The sequence below is a fragment of the Pristiophorus japonicus genome, chromosome 16 (genome assembly GCF_044704955.1).
Source record: "Pristiophorus japonicus isolate sPriJap1 chromosome 16, sPriJap1.hap1, whole genome shotgun sequence".
In the NCBI taxonomy this organism is placed as follows: Eukaryota; Metazoa; Chordata; class Chondrichthyes; family Pristiophoridae; genus Pristiophorus; species Pristiophorus japonicus.
This window is the reverse complement of record NC_091992.1, coordinates 51,632,257-51,658,885: the sequence shown is the minus strand read 5'-3', so window position 1 is coordinate 51,658,885 and position 26,629 is coordinate 51,632,257. Positions and strand designations below refer to the sequence as shown.

Genomic DNA, 26,629 nt, shown 5'->3' with positions numbered 1-26,629 from the left:
CAACCCCAAAAACCACCAACCCCCACCCCCAAAACCACCAACCCCCACCCCCAAAACCACCCTCCCCACCCCCAAAACCAACCCCAAAAACCACCAACCCCCACCCCCAAAACCACCAACCCCCAAAACCAACCCCAAAAACCACCAACCCCCACCCCCAAAACCACCAACCCCCAAAACCAACCCCAAAAACCACCAACCCCCACCCCCAAAACCACCAACCCCCACCCCCAAAACCACCCCCAAAACCAACCCCCAAAACCACCAACCCCCACCCCCAAAACCACCCTCCCCACCACCAAAACCAACCCCCAAAACCACCAACCCCCACCCCCAAAACCACCCTCCCCACCCCCAAAACCACCAACCCGCACAACCACCCTCCCCCACACTCAAAACCAACAACCCCCACCCCCAAAAAAACAACCACCCCCATCGCTCTGCATATAGATACGGTTCTTGCCGCCGAGATGCTGCATGGTCCTCAGACGTTGAGGATGTTTAACTTTTTTGCCTTGATTATTTGCTATAAAAATCGAAAGAAAAGCAAAAACCCAGGATAAGAACAGGCTGCAAACAAATCCCACTTGTCTCAAGATAAACACATTACCCCAGCATACCTGGTCCACTAGAGTTCCAAACATAGAAAGAAGTCTCAAGAAAATAGCGGAACACAAATTGAAAAATGTGAAAGGGCCACAACCTGAAGCATTTAACTCTGTTTCTCTCGCCACAGATACTGCCCGACCTGCTGAGTATAATTAATGCTCATACAGCATTAGACTTGCAAGTTGCAGGCAGTGCAATGAAGAGGGAGGGAGGGGTTCTTTGTGGATAGATTAAGTATGTGGAGATTTTGCAGTCAACAACAACAACAAACAACTTGTATTTATATATCACTTTTAACATAGTAAAATGTCCCAGGACATCACAGGAGTATTTTAAGACAAAACAAGTAAATTAGACACCGAGCAACACAAGAAGAAATTAGGGCAGATGACCAAAAGCTTGGTCAACCAGGTATGTTTTAAGGCGTATCTTAAAAGGAGGAAAGAGGGGCAGAGGGGTAGAGGGGTTTAGCGAGGGAGTTCCAGAGCTTGGGACCTAGGCAGCTGAAGGCACGGCCACCAATGGTTGAGCAATTATAATCAGAGATGCTCAGGAGAGCAAAATTCGAGGAGCGCAGACATCTCGGGGGGGCTCTGGGGCTGGAGGAGATTAGAGAGATAGGAAGGGGCGAGGCCATGGAGGGATTTGTAAACAAGGATGAGAATTTTGAAATCGAGGTGTTGTTTAACCAGAAGCCAATGTAAGTCAGCGAGCACAGGGGTGATGGGTGAGCGGGACTTGGTGCGAGTTAGGACATGGGCTGCCGAGCTTTGAATGACCTCAAATCCCACCTCAGACTATCCACAGTGCAGAACATTCTTGAAAAGATTTTAATTTATTTGCTCATCAGTGAGACACCCTTCCTTTGTGAAGCATTGTATAATGTTTCACGATAGTAAAGATGCTATAAATCGGCATGCTGTTGTGGTGAAATAAGAACGGTGCTCTTCACTTTGCTAACAAATCCCCTTTATCAACAGCAATGACCTTCGGTGCAGCAGAATTTGTGCTCACACCAGGCTTGTAACTGTTGGCCTTTATTGACTGCAGACAGCCCAGGGTAGCACCAACTCTGCAAACCGAGCCAAAGAGCTGTCATAATCCCAGGCTCGGCCTACCAAGGTTGTACTCGGTGCAAAAATGGCTTCCATCAGTGAAGCAGCCTCTAGGAACGATTCATGGAACATTCTAACCTGAGAATGCAGGGAAACAGTACAAAGGATTTGCAAAGTCTCAATAACAGGTCAAAGAATCTTCAATAAAAATTGACCCTTTTAACTACTGAAACCTTAAAGGGCCATATTTAAATGAAAGCACTCTTTTTTTAAAAAAAGGGACTCATGACAGAGGTCCTCTTTAAAAAGAAGAGAAAATTGTAAAATCTCCTCAAACATTATCCATGAAACCCATCCTCGTACATGTACTGAAGACAATTGACAAGTCCCGTTTCCAATGATAGATGAGCTTTAATTATTTTCCCCGTTACCTGTTGTTTTCCCTTTTTAACAGGTTTATAAAAATAGCCTCAGTTGATGAATGTATTTGAAGCTCTATAATCTACATTATCCATACGTATATAGTGTCAGCTGTGGTTCAGTGGGTAGCACTCTCATCTCGGAGTCAGAAAGTTGTGGGTGCAACTCACACTCCAGGGACTTGGGCACATAAATCTAGGCTGACACTCCAGTGCAGTGCTGAGGGAGTGCTGCACTGTCGGAGGTGCCTTCTATCGGATGAGACCTTAAACCGAGGCCTCGTCTGCCCTCTTGGTTGGACGTCAACATAGAAACATAGAAAATAGGTGCAGGAGTAGGCCATTCGGCTCTTCAAGCCTGCACTGCCATTCGATAAGATCATGGCTGATCAGTACCCTCTTCCTGCATTCTCTCCATACCCCTTGATCCCCTTAACCGCAAGGGCCATATCTAACTCCCTCTTGAATATATCAAATGAACTGGCATCAACAACTCTCTGCGGTAGGGAATTCCACAGGTTAACAACTCGGAGTGAAGAAGTTTCTCCTTATCTCAGTCCTAAACGGACTGCCCCTTATCCTAAGACTGTGTCCCCTAGTTCTGGACTTCAACATCGGGAACATTCTTCCCGCATCTAGCCTGTCTAGTCCAGTCAAAATCTTATATGTTTCTATGAGATCCCCTCTCATCCTTCTAAACTCCAGTGAATAAAGGCCCAGTTGATCCAGTCTCTTCTCATATGTCATTCCAGCCATCAAAGATCCCGTGGCACACTTTCGAAGAAGAGCAGGGGAGTTATCCCCGGTGTCCTGGCCAATATTTATCCCTCAAATCAACATAATTAAAAACAGATTATCTGGTCATTATCACATTGTTGTGTGTGGGAGTTTGCCATGCGTTGGTTAGCTGCTGCGTTTCCCACATCACAACACTTCAAAAGTACTTAATTGGCTGTAAAGCGCTTTGAGGCATCCAGTGGTCATGAAAGTCTATCTTTATTTTTATACATTAACAATGTGTATGGCACACATTTCCTGTCCACAAACCTTACTCTCTTTAAAAGCAGAGGACCCGCAATCATCGTCCTCTTTTAATGAAAAAAATCACACTAAAAAAAGGGTTCCCCACAGGCACCTCCTTCAAAAAACAGGGGAGTGGCATTGTGCAGATAGTAGGGCACTTTAAGGCGGCAAATTGAAGGTTAAAAGTCACTGATTAGCTGTTCATTAGTTTTTCGTAACTAACCTCAGAAATACAGTGAAGATAGCAATCACATAAGAGGTCAAACCACCATCAGATGAGTGCTTTTTAAAAAAAAAATTAAATTGCACACGCATGTGTATCTTTCATTTAATAAACTGGAGACTGAACCCTTTGTATGGCCTTGTCCTGGTGTATTCCTTCAAAACAAACCCAGCTGGCTGCTATGAATGTTTAAGGTGATTTCTCACCAACTAACCAAACAATCGTTGGTCGCAATAGTCACAGGGATCACAGAGGGACAAGGTAGAGGACAATAGGGACCCCTACAGCTTCACCATACAACAACAACTTGTATTTATATAGCACCTTTAATGTAGTGAAACATCCCAAGGCGCTTCACAGGAGTATTAAGTGATAAAAATTTGACACCGAGCCACATAAGTAGAAATTAGGGCAGGTGACCAAAAGAGGTATGTTTCAAGGTGTGTCTTAAAAGGAGGAAAGAGAGGTAGAGAGGTAGAGAGGTAGAGTGGTAGAGAGGTAGAGAGGTAGAGAGGTAGAGAGGTAGTTCCAGAGCTTGGGGTCCAGGCAACAGAAGGCACGGCCACCAATAGTCGAGTGATTATAATCAGGGATGCTCAGGAGGGCAGAATTAGAGGAGCTCAGACATCTCGGTGGGGGGGCAGTGGTTGTGGGGCTAGAGGAGATTAGAGAGATAGGGAGGGGCGAGGCCATGGAGGGATTTGAAAATATGAGAATTTTGAAATCGAGGCGTTGCTTAACCAGAAGCCAATGTGGGTCGGCGAGCACAGAGATGATGGGTGAGCGGGGCTTGGTGCGAGTTAGGACACGGGCAGCCAAGGTTTGGATCACCTCTAGTTTACGTAAGGTAGAATGTGGGAGGCCAGCTAGGAATGCATTGGAAGAGTCAAGTCAAGACATAATGTCATGGATAAGGGCTTCAGCAGGGGATGGGCTGAGGCAAGGGCGGAGACGGGTGAGGTTACGGTGGTGGAAACAGGTGATCTTAGTTATGCTGGAGAGAATTCCTTCAAGCTTCAAGTAACACTACACAACTCAACAACAACTTGCATTTGTATAGCACTAGTAACGTAATAAAACATCCCAAGGCGCTTCACAGGAGCAGCATCAAAAACGTAAATGGACACCGAGCCACGCAAGGAGATATTAGGACAGGGCTTCGTCAAAGTGGTAGGTTTTAAGGAGTGTCTTGAAGGAGGAGAGAGAAGTAGAGAGGCGAAGAGGTTTAGGGAGGGGATTCCAGAGCTTGGGCCCTCGGCAGCTGAAGGCATGGCCACCAATGGTGCAGTGATTAAAATTGAGGATGTTCAAGAGGCCTGAATTGGAGGAGTGCAGAGATCTCTGGGCTGGCGCAGATTACAGAGATAGGGAGGTTCCGAGGCTATGGTGGGATTGGAAAACAAGGATGAGAATTTTTAAATCAAGGCGTTGCTTAACTGGGAGCCAATGTAGTTCAGTGAGCACAGGGGAGATGGGGGGAGTATGACTCAATATAACTCAATCCCGTATGAGCAGGGCTCAGCTCCACTCCCGTACCTCAAATCAAGAATATTTCAAAGCTTCAGAAACTGCTCGGACCGATAATTGGAGGTCAGTTACCAGAGAGGAGCCCAGCTCGGTCCACCCACAGATGTTTTGTTTATCCTCCAATTCCCTTCTCTTTGGTCTCTCTCGCATGTTGGCTCTGGCCGAGGGGAGCAATGGCTGGCCCGCCATACTGAAACCACCTTCAAGGGCAACTCTTCTCCCACCGCACAAGGTAACGCCGTCCATTCCACTCCACGGACGATTATTTGGGTTCCATTCCATTCCATTTCCTCCCTTCCTCAGGCCTGGCCTCCACCGAGTAGCTTGCTCCGTTCTTCCCAATCTTCGCTCAGCGCGTTCCTCTCCCCCTGCCAGGCCTTTGCTCAGCATCTTCCTATGCATAGCGCATAGATCCCACCTGAACCGTCGCTATTTGTTTCACCGCTCAAAGCAACCATTGTAACTGCTTGTCTGATGCAACAGGGTAGGCAAGGGTTATGGGGAACGGGCAGGGAAGTGGAGTTGCAGCCAAGATCAGATCAGATCAGCCATGATCTTATTGAATGGCGGAGCAGACTCGAATGGCCAACTCCTGCTCCTATTTGTTATGTTCTTATGTAACATAGAGCAAGGAGAATCATCTTGCAGAGAGTTAATGAAGGATTTGAAAATACACCGAGAGGAGTACCCAGCATATTAAAAACTAACAGTAACTGCAATACTCCACATATTAAGAAGTCCTGCACCAGCCTCACTGTACAGGCACAATCATTAAGTTCACAGCGAGTCAGTCTTGTTTTCTGAAAAGTGGCAGCCAATCCTGCAAAGGTCAGTGCTGAGAATGAGCTGTGAATTTGCTTCTATTACTTGCTACATTATACAAAATGCTCAGTTTACACAAGGTGCATGCACTTCCAAAGGGGGAGGGCCGTCCCACTGTTGGTTTGCCACATTCCCAGGCTGCATACAAACCACCAGAGCCAACAATTCAGAGCGAGTGCGCTCCCAAACAGATTGGGCAGACGGAATTCCAGGCCACCTGCTGTCGAGGATAGATGAGTCAAGGGTGCCCACATCAAGCCCAGCAAAAAAGGAATGTCTGCAAAACAAAGACTCAAAAAGGGAAAGCAATATACTGCCACATACTTCAGCTAAAGGGCACACCAGGTCAGAGCCACACCTAATGCCTTAAAGGGACAGACAGTATTATCTGGCAAGCTGCCTTGTACACCAATTTATCAGCTTAAAACACATCACCCATCAAGGTACAATTCCTTGGTTCTGACACTTCATAATCACCATCCAGAGTGGGAAAGGATAATCAGCAAAACTCCCTGTGGAACTGCTGACTAATGTTAACAACTTGCATTTATATAGCACCTGTAACATAGAAAACATCTCAGTGCTTCACTGTGTTTGGGGGGGGGGGGGGGGGTTTAAGAGAATAAATTAAAGAACTGACACTAAACCATGTGGGAGAGTTAGGAGGGATGATATGATGGGTTTTCATAAGGTTTTTTCAAAGATGGAGGGGGAAGCGGAGAGGCAAAGAGAGAGATATGTAGGAGTGTGGGGCCGAGACACATGTAAACTCCACCACTGATGTTGGGATGAAGGAGGTGCAGCGTATAAAAGACCAGAGCTAGAGGACTGAAGGGTTAGAGAAGGAATACAAGGGTGGAGAAGGTCAGAGACACAGTGTGGCAAGACCCTGGAGGGACTGGAGGATTTTAAATTCAATGTATTGGGGACAGGATGCCAAATAGGTTAGTGAAATCGAGAGGCTCTCATCTGTAAGGGGAGGTCTGAAAATGCACGTTTCGGTTAGGCGGGGAAGTGGGGAGAAGCGTGAACCGTCAAAGTCCCTTGTTAATTGTAGAAGAGATAGGTGTGGGGTTGATAGTATTCAAAGATCTCCCTCTATTCTACTCCCTCAACAGTAACTCAATCACATTCTGCAGAGTAATTACATATTTAGAGTTTAGGCACTGCTTTAATTTCCCCTCCATTTTTCTCCTCTCCTGAAGGCGTGGTTTAATGCTATGGTTGAGGTTCAGAGGCACGGGCTCCCCTCGTGTCCCTCATCGAAGTGAGATAGACAACTACTGAATGGGGGCATATCACGGCCGAGTCCAATCCTGTTGTCACCGAGTGTCCTTGTATACTATTTCCAGCATGAGTCACTGGGAACTGACCAAGAGCAGGAACCCTGGACGCTAGTTTACCCTCCCTAACCCAGGAGAGCTCCTGTATTTGTGGCAACCAATTGAGTCACTGCAGACAGCAGTTGCCTCAGGCATTCCTGGTCTATACAAGTCAGTTCCACACCGTGCCGTGCATTTTTACTACTAGTATTAAGCCACCACCTCCAGAACCAGTTCTTGCTGGATCAGATGTGCAAATTCTCCAGCAGGTGGTTCATGCTCTAGATGGAGGGGCAATGCTTCAGACAATTACCACCAACAGCCAGGACTGCAGGTGGTTATGAGAAATTTAAAAAAAATGCTGCATTGATTCTCGAGGTTGGGCCTGAAGCACATTGTGGAGTAGAGTGTAGCAAGCCTTGCTCTGCCTTGGGCTGGGCCTTTTCTGACCTGATAAAGCTTGACGCCAACACTGGATGCTCGAAATGGGCAATTATTTGTTTTAAACAAGTTGGCTAAACATCTTTTCCCAAAGACAATGTTCCTTTATGCTGAGCATTTGAGGTAGGCGAGAGATAAAGACCATAATAATCAATTTTGGAATCAAAAGCCACGACCATTGACTAAAATTATTTCAGATAAATGTGTACTAAAAGTAAAATACACGTTGGAGACAAATGAATTCGAGGGGGGAAGTCAGTCAAGCGACCTTCAGTCAAGGGTTATGCGTCAAGTGCCACACAACTTATTTCCCATAAGCCACTGCACCTATTTGCACATTAATGTATTTAACTGACCCTCACTGGCAAATTCTGTGTTGCTGCCAATCTGAGTAACCTGAACCAGCTGGCAGAGGAGCTACGACATACATGCCCAGACACAAACCTTTTTCCTCGAGGACTAAAATACAAGCACCGAGTGCACTGCACATGAGGTGGATCCACTCATTTAGCTCCAGGTGTTCAATGATAGCAACGAGTCAGCACAAACAAGGCTCGACTTGGATTGCTCTCGTCCCTGGCCCCGATTTTGACTGTGGGGCAGGTGAGCAGAGGCGAGATTTAGAAATTATCCTGCTGCTCGAAAAATGAGGCCGGGTTATTTTAACACCGACTTTCCACCCATCCCAGGCAGGAAGCAGCAGGAAATCGATTGGCTGCTGTTCTGTCACCCCATGATCCAGCAAGGGGGGGGGGGGGGGGGGGCGGTAGGATGAAGGAGGAGAGGAATCGGGGGCGGGAGGGAGGATATGTGATGGGGGGGTGGGGAGGGAGGGGGTAACGTCACGACAGGCCGAAGTTTTTCCTTCTGGGAAAAAATTAAATACCGTATCTCTTTGGGCTTCTTCTGGTCCGAATCCACTTTCTCACCGGGTTGGTCTGGTGGGAACTTACTGCCCTTTCCCACTACAGGCCACAGAGTAAAAACTGCAGTCGGGTTCTGCAGCTTCTGGTGGGGCATCCTTACTGCCTGCTCAGTTGAGCAGGTGAAAATCATGGACGTCAGCTCCGTACGGCTCCAGGGCGGGTGAGCGGCCTGGAATATTTTAACTGCCCAGCTCCACCAGGCAAGTAGGGTTAAAATTTCTCCCTTCATCTCTTTCTGTCTGTCTCTCTCTCCCCCCCATACCTACACCTACAGGCCACTTGGCACCAGTTTCCCCCAACACAAAGAGTTGTAAGCCACAAGTGTTCGACTGAGCTAGGCCACTCGTGATCAAGGACATGCCCCAAGCTGTCAACAGGATGTGCGATTCAAGTCGGCGGTTAGCCAAACAATATCAGCTCCTTCCTCTTGAAGTCAGAATATATCGTTATCAAATGGCACTCGGCCAGATCACTGGAACTGGCAAAACTGGCTGGGAGGTGATGACATCATCAACGAATAGGCACTTCAATAAGTGTGCTGCGAGAGGCAGGTATGCCAATGTAAAATACATATGTTCAGACCAAAGCAGACATTGTAGTTTTGCATGGGTGGGTGGAAAAAGCTAACTTTGGACCTATGTTTCCCAAAGCTCCCCATGGGGTTTTCCTCATGTCATGTCTGGGTCTGTTGTAAAATAATTGGTAGAGATTGATTGCTGTGATTAGTCAACAACTTCATTATCATTGTATCATGTGACTACCGGGATGGTAGATGGTGAACTGGATTGACCCTGGTCTTTTTCCGATCTAGCGAGTCCTAAGTTCCCATCATATTTTAACCTCCATGTGAAAGGAGTGTTACCGAACTGGTTTCTGGTGGCCACGAGCCCACAACACAGCACCTCCCCAATTCCCAGCCAACCCTATTCAGAGAGAACGCGGGTTGGCTGGCGTAGGAAATGAGAAATGTCACACTGTTACAAGAGCAGGTTCTTCTCCAAGGTCAGGCCCGAGGCACATTGTTGGGAGCTTTCCTCTACCTGCTCCACGTTCATGGCAGTAACAAAACAGAACGTATTCCACTTGCCAGCACCAAAGCCCCCAACTTGAGACCAAATTCGCAACAACACACGACGTGATCTTATCTCAGTTTCAGACCATCAATGTGTTACTTATTACGGAGTTACTTCCTTCAGACAATCTTTGAAATATTCTACACATTATCTATATCCTATATAAAAATAAATAATTGGGAGTGGTTTCAAGGCAGCAACTGAGATGAACAAAGTACTGAAAGGCCATTTGCTAATCGAGTCCAGGTCCTTCCAACACAATATGCAACTGTGGACTCTCTGTACTCCTGAGGTGGGTCAATAATAGGCCGACAACCAAGAAGATAAAATTCTGCTAAATTTCTCCCTCATGTTTGATGGTAAATCAAAAATAATTCAGATATCAGTCCACATTATTCAGCCTTGCTCCGTTCTCATTCACAAGGCAATATCGAATGGATAGGACTGAGACAATTTTCCAGTATCTGATCATAATTTATCCTATAGTCCTTTATCCTATTAATCAATTATCCACCTAGTTCCTTTTTAAAAAAAAGAGTCCACTCCATACACTTGCTCTTCTGTTGAAAACTTTTCTATCAATTGTCTGGATTCATGCTCTTTAACTTTGTACTTGTGTCTTCTGGTGTAAAGTTAAATAATCACAGCATTTTAAACCTGGATCATGTTCCCTTCCAATTAAAACAAATTCAATGTTGTAGGTTTCTCTTCATAGCCCCGAACCATTTTTGTTTCTCTTCTGTGAACCCTCTCCAAACAGATTCATGCCCATTTACAGGTATGATATCCAAAACTGCACACAATATTCTGAATGTTGTCTTCTCATGTCATAATCACTCTCCCATCACCAAGACCACTTACTTCCACCTCCGTAACATCACCCATCTCCACCCCTGAACTCCTCATCCTCTAGACTTGGCTAGTCCAATACTCTCCTGGACAGTCTCCCACCTTGCACCCTCGGTCAACTTAAGCCTGTCCAAAACTCTGTTGCCCGTGTCCTAACTCGCACCAAGTCCCATTCACCCATCATCCCTGTGCTCGCTGACCTACATCGGCTCGGAGGCCAACAACGGCTCGATTTTAAAAGCCGTCCATGGCCTCGCCCCTCTTATCTCTGGAACCTCCTCCAGCCCTACAACCCTCAGAGATCGCAGCACTCCTCCAATTCTGGCCTCTTGCGCAATCCTGATATTATTCGCTCCACCATTGGTGGCCGTGCCTTCAGCTGCCTGGGCCCTAGGCTCTGGAATTCCCTGCCTAAACCTCTCTGTTTCTCTTCTCCTTCAATGCTACCTCTTTGACCAAGATTTTCATTAAAATAATTTGTTATATAATTGAATTGCACAGGATTTATCCCAATATTAGATCGTCCAAAATGTATTCCAATGCTTATTAACCTGTCTTAGGAGTCTCACACTGACCTGATACCTTCAATTTCTTATCCTTTCCCACCTGTGTCAATACACACCCATCCATTGTGTATATAGGCTGCCTAGATTAATACACATGACTGTACACTCAGAGTGAGCCTTTGGCTCAGCTACAGCTCTCCACCCTCTGAGCCAGAAGTGTTGGGTTCAAGTTCCCACTCCAGACAGCCCCGGCAAGTGGAGACCACAGCACCGGCTCTGAACACAGGGTTGACGTCCAACAGTTCCCCCGCCGCCCGCCCCCCAGGAGAAGGTACTCTGAAAATAAAAACTATGAGGAAGGCAATGGGAAACTACCTCAGCTACTCTCACTTAGTAAGTGGCTCAAGACTCTCATAACATGAGCTACAACCTGCCTGTGGGCAGAACCAGTTGTGTATATTCAGCCACATTGAAATCCTACCGTCATTCCTTCCTCAATCCATCAACTTGATTCGCCCTAGTCCCTCAACCTGCCCGATCATCGTAGGCAGTCCCTCGGAATCGAGGAAGATGGGTGTCCTTGTAACGTTTCCGCTGCCCACCTTTGAACTCCTTCATGGCAAACGAGCCAGAGTAGAGCGCTTGCTTTGGGAGTCTAGTGTCTGGCATGCAAACTATGTGGCCTGCCCAGTGGAGCTGTTCAAGTGTGGTCAGTGCTTCAATGCTGGGGATGTTGGCCTGGTCGAGGACACTAACATTGGTGCGTCTGTCCTTCCAAGGGATTTGTAGGATCTTGCGGAGACATCGTTGGTGGTATTTCTCCAGTGACTTGAGTGTCTGCTGTACATGATCCATGTTTCTGAGCCATACAGGAGGGCGGGTATTATTACGGCCCTGTAGACCATGAGCTTGGTGACAATTTTGAGGGCCTGGTCTTCAAACACTCTTTTCCTCAGGCGGCCGAAGGCTGCACTAGCGCACTGGAGGCGGTGTTGGATCTTGTCGTCAATGCCTGCTCTTGTTGATAGGAGGCTCCCGAGATAAAGGGATCCAAAATACATGACCTCATCTCTCTCATCTGGAGGTAGGAGAACATGTCAGGAGATCTCAAAGATGCAGTGATCATGACCATCTTTAAAAAAAAAAGAGAGGACAAGTCCGACTGCGGCAACTACAGAGGAATCTCTCTGCTATCAGCCACCTGCCCTGTCCTGAGGGTTTGGCAGCAATCCATGGCAGCCTCAGCAAATATTACAAATACTCTCCCCCAAACAGTTTATTACTGGTAAACTGTAGTTGGCCCAGAACAGACGGCTGTGGATTGTGGAAGTTAATGGGTTCCCCACCCCACCCCACCAGACAAAATTTTTCCACTTAGCACCACCTTCTGCCATCTATTGTCAAACCAATTTGCAATCCAGCTTAACATCTTACAATAAAAACAGAGAATGCTGGAAATCTCAGTGGGTCAGGCAGCATCCGTGGCGAGAAACTGAGTTAACGTTTCGGGTCTGCGACCCTTCGGCAGAACTGGAAACATTCAAAATGTGAGATTCTTAAGGAAGTGCAGGGGCAGGGAAAGGGGGAGGGGAGGAAAGAACAAAAGGGAAGGTCTGTGATAGGGTGGAAGGCAGGAGAGATTAGAGAGACAACAGAGATGATGGGAAAAAAATGAGATGGTAATGGCACAAGTTAGGAAATACAAGAGTCTCTCCACAGATGCTGCCTGACCCGCTGAGATTTCTTGCATTTTCTGTTTTTATTTCAATATCCACAGTATTTGCATTTATATCTTCGAAACTCTCTGTAGCTTCTTGGATACGGGACATTAATAGAAAGTTTTATGCCGCTGTAGAAATAAAAAGTTTATTACCTTACGTTGCCCGAGTACAACATATAAACAAGTGCTGTAACTTCAGTGGGAGCGTCTTATTTAATAATAAGTGTTATATCCCAAAATACAGATTGTAATGTTTAGCTGCTAACTTGTCCAGTCTCCAAGCTGGCTTGCTCAGGTATTCCCTATACGGAAATGATCTCAGTAAGTCCATAGGTCAATCAAATTTAACTGTTGTTTGGTGAGGCACGTTTGCAAATTACCAGATACAGTACAAAGTTCCAGCTCTAGGTCAGAAAAAAAACACCTTGTGTTTTCTTTTGACAGTTTGGAGTATGATGGCCACTCTCAAATTTCATACTATGTACAAAATAAATACAATTTCCAGTATTTTATAGAATCGCTCTCTCTCTCGCTCTCTTTCTCTCTCTCTCTTTTTCTCTACAGTTCAACAGCATTTTCCCCCAAGTGTACCATGTCTGCTGAAATCCAGAAACTGAGCCTTTTCAGCCAACTGCCCTTGTAGAGTTACATGATTCAAGGATTAGCAATTATCCTACTTGCAGTAATCGGTTTACTGGATTATACGTAGTCTCGCACTACTCTCTCTACCAACTCATTTCAGAGTGGCACTTATGAAACTCGGACCAGATTTTCTGAACTACAACATCTATATATTTACAATATAATTAGAAAATAATCAAACATAAACATTTGACAAATGACAAGTACAATATAAAACGATACACACTGGGAAATGTCTGCAATAGGTCACTAGAAGAATGACTTTTGAAGAAATACAATAGGCTTTTTGGTTACTGGTGAATTTACTATGTTTTGTCTTCTTGTACTGCTTTCAATATTGGCGTAACATATCCTATCAAACTAAGTCACCTCCCTCAGGCAGAGTTAAAATTGATCCTTTTGACTGATCAAGCAGCAGAACAGGGATTGCAGCATTGCTTTGGAGACCTGCTTTTAACTCCTTCATTCTTTTGAGGTCAGATGAATCTAATGAGAAAACTGTCATAAATACAACTGGAAATACTACACACAGAAATACTGGACTAAATCTACCAATGCTAGAATAGATAACAGGACTCACAGCTCTACAGCTGCAATGATTCACCAGTTGACAGCTTTCCAGACAAATGGGTCCATTAGCTAAAATGGAACCAGACATTCAAAATGGACACACAAGTAGCTTGTCCAGATTACAGAAACCCCCTATTATTTACATCAATGAAACTATTAGCAATTTAAGTCAATGATCAATATGATCTAGAAACAAAAGACATGTTTCTTTAAAGAAAATTGAAAATTATATTTAGATTTATGATAATGGTTTCGACAGCAATAGAGTACCAGTGCATTATATAGTGTACACAGGGGCGTTATTGTCCAGTAACATCCATCTATATTATATATGAATGTTATACCTCAGTAACACATCATAAATTCAATGTGTTGCACACTAGTAGCACATGTTTTGTCTCACTGCAACTCTTGTCTGGCCAGATATGGGCATTAAACTACTGCATAAATGCTGGAAAAAATGCTTTCTTTCAGTCAAATGATGTCCAGTAGCTCATAAAAACTTTCCAGAATAATTCTGGTGGTAGCCATAAACCCATTTGAGCATTTCAAAATCAAAACTCTTGAGGTTTTGCACCCCCGCAAAGCCCCTCAAACATGTAACAAACTTACACCCTCCTATGACTCATTTACTATGTCATATAGTCCTAGATGTGTGATATCACTGTGATACATACCCTTGTTTTCCCCCCCAAGCCTCCTTGATAAAATGCAACATCCCCACCGACACCTGGGAGTTCCTGGCCAAAGTGGAGGAAGTGCATCCGGGAGGGCGCTGAGCACCTAGAGTCTCATCGCTGAGAGCATGCAGAAACCAAGCACACAGACAGCGGAAGGAGAGTGCGACAAACCAGTCCCACCCACCCTTTCCTTCAACCACTGTCTGTCCCACCTGTGACAGAGACTGTAATTCCCGTATTGGACTGTTCAGCCACCTGAGAACTCACTTTGAGTGGAAGCAAGTCTTCCTCGATTTCGAGGGACTGCCTATGATGATGATGACGACATATCCTCCACCCCCAACTTACAAGTGTCTATTGTACATTCATTCTTTTGGTAATATTTTACAGGAAATTTCAGATAATCCACAGTGAAAGCAACATAATTTTCTGTTCCAGGTTTAAAAGCACTTTCCACACGTGGAAATGGAGATACTCCACATCTAAGCAACCAGTCACCAACAGAGAGCAAGCATTTTCAAACAAATCTCTGACCAGCACAGCAGTGAACACCAGGAAGGAATGCAGAGAGAAAAGATGGTATCAATCCTTGCAATAACAATTATTATTGAAGAGCTATCCCCATCATTTTGGAGTAAGGCAAAACAGGAACAATCAGCCTGGCAAGGAAGAGCAACTTTTATACTGTATAACACAAAAGTAAATATCACAAGCTAAGCTATAGGAATGCCCTCCTTTTTTGAATTTGTCTGCAACCATTCTAACCAGCGGCAGTAGACGACGGCTAACTAAAGATCATTCCCCTAGTTATCATTGGGGTTTGGGCTATGAGTCGAATTATCATCCAGCTCTGCAGTGCTATTAATCAGAGTTATGCCTTCCACGTTCTCATCTCTTTTCTCCTGGCTTCGCTCCTGCGCTTTTGAAAGCATCAACTCCTTGTTGGGGTACAGTTCCACAGATGCCCACTCTTCATGTGCGAGTCCAGACAATGAATATTGGCTGGCTATTCAGCCATGGGCAGAATCACAGCTGAGCCTGACCCAGTGATCCACATGCATGGCCTTTCGATGGATATCAGGAATAGACTGGTTTTTAATCCTTTTGCTAGCCCAGGTATGTAGAGGCCAACTATCACAACAATAACTTGCATTTATCCAGCGCCTTTAACATAGTGAAATGTCCCATGGTGCTTCACAGGAGCGTAACCAGACAAAATTTGACACTGAGCCAAAGAAGGTGATATTGGGACAGATGAATGGTAGGTTTTATGAGTGTTTTAAAAGAGGAGAGAGAGGTGAAGAGGTTTAGGAAGGGAATTCCTGAGCCTTGGGCCTAGATAGCTAAAGGCACAGCTGCCAATGGTGTGGTGAGGAAGTAGAGATGGACAAGAGGCCAGAGTAGTGCCTGTAGTGCCACAGTGACAGAGATCAGGTAGCTCAGCACAAACCAGAGTAGAAGCTGTATTGTTAACCAGTGATGCAGTATCCGCAAAATCCTACTACCAACAAGCTGACTTTCAGGGGAGATGTTAAACCGAGGCTCCGTCTGCTCTCTCAGGCGGACGCAAAAGATCTCACGACACTATTGTGAAGAAGAGCAGGGGCGTTCTCTCTGGTGTCCTGACCAATATTTATCCCTCAAATCAACATCACTAAACAAAAAACAGATTATCTGGTCATCATCATAATGCTGTTTGCCGGAGCTTGCTGTGCGCAAATTGGCTGCCGCATTTCCGACATTACGACAGTGACTACACTTCAAAAAGTACTCATTTGGCTGCAATGCGCTTTGGGACATCCGGTAGTCATGACAGGCACTATAAAAAAAAAAGAAAAACTTACATTTCTAAGTTTAGATGGGAGGACTACCCCTGCTATCCCAACGAGGTCAACACTCTGCATGTTGGTAGATTCTTTGGACTGTCGCTGTGTGCTCGGTCCACCCACAATATGATTTCCTGTACCCATGGCACTCCCAGTAGGCTGATAAGATATGACAGCCTGTGATTATGGCAAACAGGGGCATAGATTTAAAGCAATTGGTAGGAGGTTTAGGAGGGGATTTCTTCACCCAGAGGGTGATGGGGGTCTGGAACTCACTGCCTGAAAGGGTGGTAGAGGCAGAAACCCTCACTACATTTAAAAGGTACTTGGATGTGCACCTGAAGTGCCGTAACCTACAGGGCTACAGACCTAGAGCTGGAAAGTGGAATTAGGCCGGATAGCTCTTAGTTGGCCCACGCGGACACGATGGGCCGACATGGCTTCCTCCCGTGCTGTAAATTTCTATGATTCTATGATTGCTGTCACTCTGACTGACAGTGTGGGAAGAGGCAGCGGGAAGGATTTGGGAGGAGGGGGGGGGGGAGAAAAAGAGGTGAGAGAGAAAATCCATTTCGATTTGTAAAAAATATAAAGAGCATTTAAAAAAAGAGAGAATTCAGCTCAGGGAGAATGAGAAAGCATTCAACATTTGCAACAATAGCCCCTAGAAACACCTCGCATAATAAATCAATAAACACAAGTAGGCCTGAAAAGCTTCTGCTGACATTGCAGCGTTCTAACACACGGACAGAGGACTTTGAGATAAGAAGGTACAAAAGAAAGACTTCAGTGAGGGGCGAAGATGATGCAACTACAAGCAGGAGGATGCTGCTGCTGTGATAGCGAGAGGAGCAGGCCACAGTCTGCAGCTGCCCTGAGACGCAGTGCAGATCTCCTTATAGTATCAGTGTGTCTGCACCTCCCCACCCAACCCCACCCCCCTCCTCTCCGACGCACACACTTGCATGACTAGGATGAAAAATCGCAATCCTAATTCCAGCACCCCTCGTGGCCATGGCGACCGGTATCCATCTCCTAGGAAACTAATCTCGTGGTATTTGAACAATGTAACTATGGTGTTTAATCTCTCGGAGACTGATCTTTTTATCTGCACACAAACGCGTTCCCATCATTACGCCACCAAAATAGCAAATCCAACCTCTGACTCTCCGCAGACACTATGGATTCACACTTTAAAAAGACCCAAGACTTGCTGATGATTCAAGAACTTAAAATATAAAATCAATATATAAAAATCAAGTGTGTACCCAACTCAAAGGGAAAACCTCCAACTCCAAATATAGCGAAGAGATGCTTTTACAAGGCAACTCCCATTAAAATCTACAAACATACCAGCACGCAAAACACCAGCTGGTCCATCTAGCCTGCCCCGTACAGGTGTGGTCCATTATGCATCTTGTCCAAATTGGCCTGGGTTTTTTAAAATCTCTCCCAGGAGATCACATGGTTCCAGGTGGCGTGTTTAAGTTGTGATACACAAGGTATTGCAATTGTGTGGGACAGGCTCAATGGACCAGATGGTCTTTACCTGCCGGTCATTTTACGTATGTTCAAGCGGCTCCTGACCCTCTCAGCGGTGTGAGATCGTGGCAGAGGTGCGGCGAATGTTTGTGGTGGAGGAGCGGTGAGAGATCGTGGCAGAGGTGCAGCAAATGAAGGTACGGGGCCCAGAAGCGCCGAGGGCCCGGGGCAGCACGGGCCCAGCCCACTCTGCGATATGTGTACGCGCTAGGTCCGTGCAGCAGAGCAGGTCTCCAGTCGTCCTGGTTAATCCTTGCCACTGGATAAAGGCCTAGCTCAGTCAAGCCCGTGTGGTGGCTGATGTACAACGGTCACCACACGTTAAAAAAATCCACGCACAGGCATCTTCCACCCCTTCAATTGGAGTTCAGGACTGGAACATTAGGTCCTTCATTGAAGCATTATGAACTCGTGTGGAAGCAAGTCATCCTCGTTCGAGGGACCGCCTGTGATGATGACCCTCTTGGTGCTATGGAGTTGGCTGGGAGTGAGCGGAGGTGAGGGAAAAATCATGCGTGGCAGGCCAATTACAATGAAAACCTCATGGGTTGGGAGTGAAGTTTGCAGCAGATTGTTGTGACTGCTTTAGACTCAAACAGCTTCATTGGCTGTTGACCAAATCCACCCTCCTCCCCACAGGCAAGATCAGTTGGTTTTGTAAAGTAGATCATTCCTGGCCCCGAGCTTACAAACAAGACAACACAGTCTCTATAAATCATATATTTTTTTAACGCTGCCAATTTTATGGGTTACGGTCTACCTCGTCCCTTCCGAGAGGCGGAGGCCATGAAGCTAAGCTGTTGTTTAACCTCTGTCTATATTCCCAGGTGTATGAAAGCCAGTGTAGGTTGTCAGTACAAAAACCTCAGTGTAACTCGAGCAGTTTTCACTAGGGAGGCTTAGGGCAATTCGAAGAAGGGCTGTGCAGGCTTGATGGTGCAATATTGACAGTCATGGAGAGGTCGCTCCCCATCATTTCCCACTTAATAAACTGGGCTGGGCAGTGTCAGATGTGGCTCAGTGAGTAGCACACTCGCCACAGAGTCACAAGGTTGTGGGTTCAAATCCCACTCCAGAGACTGGAGCACAAAAAAAAAATCTAGGCTGACACTCCAGTGCAGAGCTGAGGGAGACGTCTTTCAGATGAGAAATTAAAGCGAGGCCCCGACTGCTCTCTCAAATGGACGTAAAAGATCCCATGGCACTATTTCGAGGAAGAGCAGGGGAGTTATCTCTGGTGTCCTGGTCAATATTTATCCCTCAATCAACATAACAAAAAAAATGATTATCTAGTCATTATCGCATTGCTGTGTGCAAATTGGCTGCTACGTTTCCCACATTACAACAGTGACTACACTCCAAAAAGTACTTCATTGGCTGCAAAGCGCTTTGAAACGTCTGGTGGTGGTGAAAGGCGATATAGAAGTGCAAGTCTTTCTTTAACACAAAAGCCTGAAAGTGACTCAATCTCCACTACCTTGCCAAGGGAGAGTCTATTGACTTGTCGTTCACCATATCCAAACAATGTGACGTGGCAATAAACAAAGCAACTAGGTTACTGCCAAATCAGTTCAAACCCCCAGAGGCCATACTGAAGTTGGGCAGTGCCCTGGTCAGGTTGCTCCTGCAGTGCTGGGTACAGTCTGGTTAATGTGACACGAAAGGTTCACAAAGACCCAGAGGCCATGTAGTGAAGAACAACAAGACCGATCGTCAGCATCAGAGGGAACTATGAGGATTGGCTCAATAAACCAGGGCTCTTCAGACTTAAAGAGAGCATCTCAAAGAGGACCTTATAAAAGTACATTGGATACTTAATGAAGTAATGGGGATGTGGTAGGATTGGCATTCTGGGCTTGAAGGCTTTCTCTATCTAAACCTTCCAGCAGTACTGGCAGAGACCAGTATACAGCTCACCTGAATGCACTCTGACAAGAGAATGCTGTGTGCTGATGGGGGAGGGCTTAACACGATGGGAGAAAAGAACATAAATATAGAATCCTGTTATTTGGATTTCAGTAAGTGTAAAGGCTGGAAAGGGAAATGTTGCACCATGTCCACTTGAACTGTCAAAAGGATCCAGCGGTACAATTATAGATAGATATTGTCCTCCCAAACCTGGCTCTTCAGAGAGAATTGCAAATAGCAGTGAAATACTGGTGAGAGCAACCGGAGATGATGAATTACGAGCATTGAAGCATATTGGTTTAAATGTGATTCTTCCGACAACACATTTGCACCAATACATCAAATACACCGCATGAGAAACTGAAGGGGGAAATTAAAGTCTTTGCATTGTCCACCAGGCCTGCAGAATTCAAAAGTGCTTCAAGCAAAGATTACAGCTAAATTATATCACTCACAACACCAAGGAATGTGAGGACATCATGCCAAGCATATTCCCGGCAGCCACTTTCTGCATTACAAATAAACAGTGGTTTAACATTTATCTTTGGCAAGATGCAACAAGAGTCCCGCATCATTTTACAAACTGGATGTCAGCTGTGGCTCAGTGATAGCACTCTCACCTCAGAGTCAGAAGAGGTTGGGGTCTCAAGCCCCACTCCAGAGACTTGAACACAAAAATCTAGGCTGATACTCCAGTGGAGTTTTGAGGGTGTGCTGCACTATCGGAGGTGCAGTCTTTTGGATAAGTTAAACCTGCCTTCTCTGGTGGATGTAAAAGATACTATTGCACTAATTTCAAGAGTAGAAAGTTCTCCCCAGTGTACAGGACAATATTCCCTGGGAATCTGCAAATTAGTGTCCTCGATCAGGCCAACATCCCCAGTATCGAAGCACTGACCACACTCGACCAGCTCCGCTGGACAGGCCACATGTGTCAGGCATGCGAACAAAGACTCCCAAAGCAAGCGAGCCAAAGGTGGGCAGAGGAAACATTTTAAGGACACCCTCAAAGCCTCCTTGATAAAATGCAACATCCCCACCGACACCTGGGAGTCCCTGGCCAAAGACTGCTCTAAGTGGAGGAAGAGCATCCGGGAGGGCGCTGAGCACCTTGAGTCTCAACGCCGAGAGCATGCAGAAATCAAGCGCAGGCAGCAGAAGGAGCATGCAGCAAACCAGTCCCACCCACCCTTTCCTTCAACCACTGTCTGTCCCACCTGTGACAGAGACTTTAATTGCTGTATTGGATTGTTCAGTCACCCAAGAACTCACTTTTAGAGTGGAAACAAGTCTTCCTCGATTGCGAGGGACTGCCTATGATTCCTCAACCAACACCACCAAATTCATCTCATTGCTGATTGTGGGAGCTTGCTGTGCACAAAGTGGCTGCTGGGTTTCCTGCTGTACAACATTGACTATACTTCAAAAGTGCTCATTGGCTATAAAGCACTTTGGGACACCCAGAGGCCACGAAAGGCGCTAAATAAATGCAAGTTTTATCAGTTACAAATGCGCTGAATCACAAATCATTAGATTAGTGATTTTATGCATGTACATCAAAGGAAACAGTGGTTCCAGGAGACTGCAGTGACATACTGACAGGTCTTCATAGTTCTCTTTGGGGCACCCCATGCAAATATATTACTGCTCCAGGGATCCCCTGCAAATATTGGCAACCCCGACCCTTGTGCAAATATCAGCACCCTCCTGGGGACCCCTGCAAACACGGACACACTCCCAGAGACTTCCTAGCAATATTGATACACCTGGGGGCAACACCAAGGAATAGCAAGACCCTCCTGGGAAGCCCCTGGAAGTCTGGCCACACTGCCAGGGATCCTTTCCTCAATGCTGACAGTACTAGTACTGTATTCCCCTGGGTGGCTGACAGTGTCACTGCAGAAACTCTTGTTTTATTAAGATACTGTAATAGAAATAAAACTCAAGTCAACAAATACCCAAAAATATATATCGAGACAGCTGTTGACCTTAAGGAACCCCCGGAGTTCACAGTTTGAAAAAAAAAGACGTACATAAAACTCAAGTGAAATACCACAAGTACAGTAGCAGATTAAAAGCAAACAAAACGAGGTAAAACGAACCCAATCTCTGCTAATATAGTCAAAACCTTAAGAGAAAAACAGCAAGAAATACATTTCAGACAATATAATACAGCGATTATAATTAACAACACGCAATGCAAGTTCGCAAAACCCAGCACTTTGCAGCAGTGATGTTTAAGTGAAGACTTGGGAATAAGTCAGCGGGGTCCTTTCAGGGGAGGGGGGTTGTTTAACACTCCAGATCGCTCACAAACTGCGGAAACCGGCCACCAGTGACTCTAGAAGCTGACAGGGGGAATGACCAGGGGGACAGTGCTGAGTCTCGGCCTAGGGACACTTGTCTCTCTGAGACACATACACAGAGGACTGCTGCACTCAGGTCGGGGCTGGAACTACCAGGAGCTGCCAGTGGGGGAAGGGGGTGCCGCGTTTAAAATGTCAGATTAATTAAAACAGCGACATCCATAAAAAAAAGCCCCCCAAACACGGCTGGAAACCCTCACTGACTGATCTCAAGGCAGCGTGTGGTATCTCAGAGTCACGTGTCGCCGCAGGATACAATATGTATCTTTAAAATATGAAACATTGTGACAAGTTGCTCTGGTTGGTTTCTGTTTTTGTTACTTACACCTTTAAATTTAGACGACCCACCACAGCGCCGATCTCGTCTCTCTCCCCCAAAAAACATACACACACAAAACACAGGAGTTCCTTCTGTTTTTTTAAAATAAACTTCCCAACGTCCTAGTTTCTCCTTTAGAGCAGTCCCGGATTTTTTTTTTAATCCAAGGTGTTTTCTGATGCAGAAAAAAAATAATAAAAGGGGGTGTCTTTTTGTCCTGATTGCAGACTAGGCACTGAAGAAGGTTTGGCAGATTTTTTTTTTGCTGGCTCTGCTCAGACTAGCCTTTGTTCTCTAATCCCAGTAAAGCAGAAACTCATTCGCCCCTGCTAATCCCAGCTCCAGTCCTACACACTCCTTCATTGGCTGTAATTTACATACGGATTAAGGCACACACACACACATGTCTCATTCTTTTCGCCAAATTACGGCACCTTGAAATTGACAAGAGAAAAAAAAGGGGGTGGGTTGAAGCGAAATTGACAAGAGCGGGTGAAACTGCGCGCGTCAATTTCTTGCATTTAAACCCCCCCACCTTCCAAAAAAAAATCCCCACTCAGTTACACTTTATTGAAATACACAAGGACACGCGTATTATTGAACATACGCCCCGAATTAGGAGATCTTCGTATTTTCGTCGATTTTTCCCCCTATACTTTTTTTATAAAGTGTTAAACTGTGAGGTTTTTGTTTGGGGGGGGGGGGGGAATAGTAAGGTTTGCAAAAGAGAAAGACGCGCATTGAATAGCCATGTTGGTTAATCTGCAGGATTTGAGGGCTACTGCAGGGTTTTTTTCTCTGCCCTTCCTTTCAGGGTGTAGATTAGAGAGAGCATGTGATCCTCCCACGGGGCTGATAGAAAGAGACAGATATACACACGCGCATCAAATGGCCGACTGCACTGTTACCCTGAGTCCGCGGCTCGTCATCCGTCCACACTGAAGGAAATTAAAAAAAAACACATACCTGCTACAAAGCACATTCAGCGGAAGTCCCGGACCGGCGGCAGATCAAGCGTTCCGTTTGCAAACAATAAATAAGTAATGGGTTTTAGAAACATAGCCAGGAGTTAACTTTATAGTGCAGAGGCTGCGCAGTACAGCGGACAGCTGATAAGTTCTTCACTTTGATGCCATTCTGTTAACTCTCTGAATGCTGCCATGCCCCAGCTTCGCCAGATCAGCTCCAGTGCGTGCAGTTCTTGTTTTAATTTAATCCCAGAAAATGGCACAAATTTAGCATGCAGCTAGCCTTCCAGAGCGAGTTCCTGATCTTTGTTGGGTTGCTGTGGGGATGAAAAAAGAAAAACTTGCATTTATATTGTTGTTGTAGTAATGTGGGAAACGCGGCAGCTAATTTGCACACAGCAAGCTCCCACAAACAGCAATGTGATAATGACCAGATCATCTGTTTTTGTTATGTTGATGGAGGGATAAATATTGGCTGGGACACCGGGGATAACTCCCCTGCTCGTCTTCGAAATAATGCCATGGGATCTTTTATGTCAACCTGAGAAAGCAGATGGGGTCTCAGTTCAACGTCTCATCTGAAAGACAGCACCTCCGACAGTGCAGCGCTCCCACAGCACTGCACTGGAATGTCAGCCTCAATTTATGTGCTCAAATTCCTGGAGTGGGACTTGATCCCACAACCATCTGACTCAGAGGCGAGAGTGCTACCTACTTTTTTTATAATTAATATTTATTGAACATTAAAAACATTTACAACATTGTGATCATTCCATTGTATCATACAAATCATTTCGCCATTCAGCAGCCGTTCCTCCAACACAAATTAACATAAAAACCTGAAGTTTAATTTGTCTCTTGTAACATATAATCTATTGTACTTTACCAATTGATCATTAAAATACTATCTTTAAATTCCTTTCTGAATATAACATCCACAGAACCTTGTAATGATTTATTAGCTTATATTTAAAATACTCTTTTAGGTTTATTCTCCCTTTAAAAAAAAATAGAGCATTCTTTCTTTGCACAATCACAAATCTCGCCAAATTGAACATTAAATTAATTGCCACTCTGCTAGACTTGGGCAGACTCTCCTGCAGTCCCTATCTCAAAATTGAGTCCCACGGGATTCCCATTCTTGCTCTTCGGTCCTTACCCAGCAAGAAAACCTCACACAACTGTCGAACATAGTACTTAAAATCCTTTAACTGTGGACATAACACCAGTAAATAGGACAGAGTCTCATCCCGTGTCCCACACACTGGGCAAGTTGCCACCTCCACTCGCACAATCTTACATAAGACCATCATAGTAAAAATCCGGTTATGAACCAATTTGAAATCCAGTTCAATCCACTCTGGACATTCAACATTTGTCCACACTCCCTTCCAAATCCTGTTGAAGACCAGCTGCGGGTATATATTCTGCCAAAACTCCTGACCAGCAGGTGTCTTAAATCTCCATTCTCTAAATACCCCATAGAAATCTCGAGTATTACAGTTGTCAAATTGGAACGACTCCTCTTTCTCCAGCAGAAAGCTTGGAAAAGCAGGACGCATTATACCTCCTTTGGGGATTTGCGCATTTATTTCTTCCATCCAATCCTGTGGCATTGCCCTCACAATCTTCTCATATATGATCATAATTGCTTTTTTTTAACCTCCTAATCCTCCTCCCAAACCATATCCCTCACTACCGCTTCCAGCAACCAACCTGGAATCACCTCATATAATACATCTTTCACATATAATACCAGCTTTTATAAAAGTTTGATTAAATACCTCTCCTTCAATGTTAACCCACCTGTTCAAAAATAAGGGCAGTTCTAAAAATTCCTCAGCACCTTTGGGCATAAACTGCACACTTTTAAAAACATTTAAAATCCCTTCTTTATAAGCAATTTCTTTCAGGTACTGATTGTTTAAAATCCACACCCCTGACCGATCTTAACGCTGCTGTTCCTAATTCTAAGAACCAAAGCCGAGTGGTCACTAAAAAATACTTTTTTATAATAAATCTCCATCACCTCAGAATGTAACCCTTCCCAATTTAACACAAAATCTATCCGACTGTTTTAAAACATCACCCACCCAACCTCTTCTGGAGAACCCCCTTTTTATGGGGTTCCGATCCCTCCATAAATCTCTCAAATTTAAATTTGCCATCATTTTTAAAATCATCCGTAAAGGTCATCTGGGCTGAAATATCCATCCGAGAAAAAAATGACATTAAAATCCCTCACTATACAAGGGTTTTCCGCCTCTGCCACTTCTGTGAATAACCACGGAAAAAACTCACGATGTTGCAATGGTTGTTCGATGCATAGATATTAAAGAGATCACAATTAAATTCCTTCATTTTTACCTTTAGCCATGAAAATCTCCCCTCAGTGTCCTTGTCCACCAATGCAACGTTCTCTTTTATGGATGGACTCACCAAAACAGCCACCCCTCTACGGTTATTATTTGCGCAACTTGCAAACACCTCTCCTTTCTGAACTCTTTCTAGGATCTCCTCATCCCAAAAGGTTTCTTGCAGACACAACAAGTCAGTGCCTTTAAAACACTGCAACAACTGCTGCAATTTCTTCTCACCCCTCATTCCATTCACATTACATCCACTGTAATCATGGATCCTAACAAAAGAAGTGTGCCTGATAATCCCCCCATCATCATTAAATCTCTGGCCCTTCCCTCCTCTCAAGCTCCTTCCCAACTTTTTGGCAGCTGTTGCTTTCTCCTGCAGCCTCCGGCTCTTTTTCACTTCCTGTTTGAACTTTCCCTGCAGTTTCAGCCTCTTCCTTACATTAAATTTAGGCCGTGGAACTGCCCCTTCTCCCTCCTTCTGCCCCTCACTAAACTTTCCCTTACCACATGATGCCCCCCCCCCCGCCCATCCCCCAATTCCATGTATCCTTCCTCCTCTGACTCCTCACACTTAAGCTCTTCTGTAATCTCCCGTCCCTGCTCACCGTCAGATACAGAATCTCCCTCAGAGTCTTCCTGCTATCCTGGTTTCTCCAACAATGCCACTCCCTTCGGCCTCACCTCCACCGCTGACCCTTGCTCCCCGTTTCTTCTCTCTCTGGGACAATGGCGCGTCTCCACCCAACTTGCTCCCTTTTGGCGTCTTTGTCTCCCCGGTCCCGTCCTGCTGCCCCTGTAAGGCTCCTGCCTCTTGCAACTCTCCTGGTCTTGCCCCCTCCTGCTCCCCAAGATGTACGACTCCCCGTCTCTCTTTGGAGTACATACACTTATCCCGCACTCAGCTATGCTCCCCCCACAGATACT

At 45.4% G+C, this 26,629-nt stretch overlaps 1 protein-coding gene and 1 long non-coding RNA gene across 15 annotated transcripts in view; one reads left to right on the top strand and one right to left on the bottom strand.

The window, feature by feature from the left end:
* gtf2ird1 (GTF2I repeat domain containing 1) overlaps nucleotides 1-23,418 on the bottom strand; it is a 278,277-nt gene extending 254,859 nt beyond the window's left edge. For 6 of the 14 annotated variants that reach the window (XM_070857298.1, XM_070857299.1, XM_070857301.1 and 3 more), the window contains exon 1: nucleotides 22,375-22,684. In XM_070857298.1, coding sequence (XP_070713399.1) covers nucleotides 22,375-22,434 — 60 coding nt within the window. In that variant the 5' untranslated portion in view covers nucleotides 22,435-22,684. Of the gene's footprint in view, nucleotides 1-7,885; nucleotides 8,113-8,327; nucleotides 8,684-11,276; nucleotides 11,298-16,251; nucleotides 16,308-17,194; nucleotides 17,216-22,374; nucleotides 22,685-23,334 lie in introns of those variants that run through there. The other 8 variants (XM_070857311.1, XM_070857312.1, XM_070857306.1 and 5 more) reach the window with 7 other exon arrangements.
* On the top strand, nucleotides 8,289-15,124 carry LOC139226494 (uncharacterized). The gene is made up of 2 exons (XR_011587271.1): nucleotides 8,289-8,918; nucleotides 14,846-15,124. It is a non-coding gene; the product is annotated as an uncharacterized lncRNA (long non-coding RNA).
* Nucleotides 23,419-26,629: the final 3,211 nt, after the last annotated feature.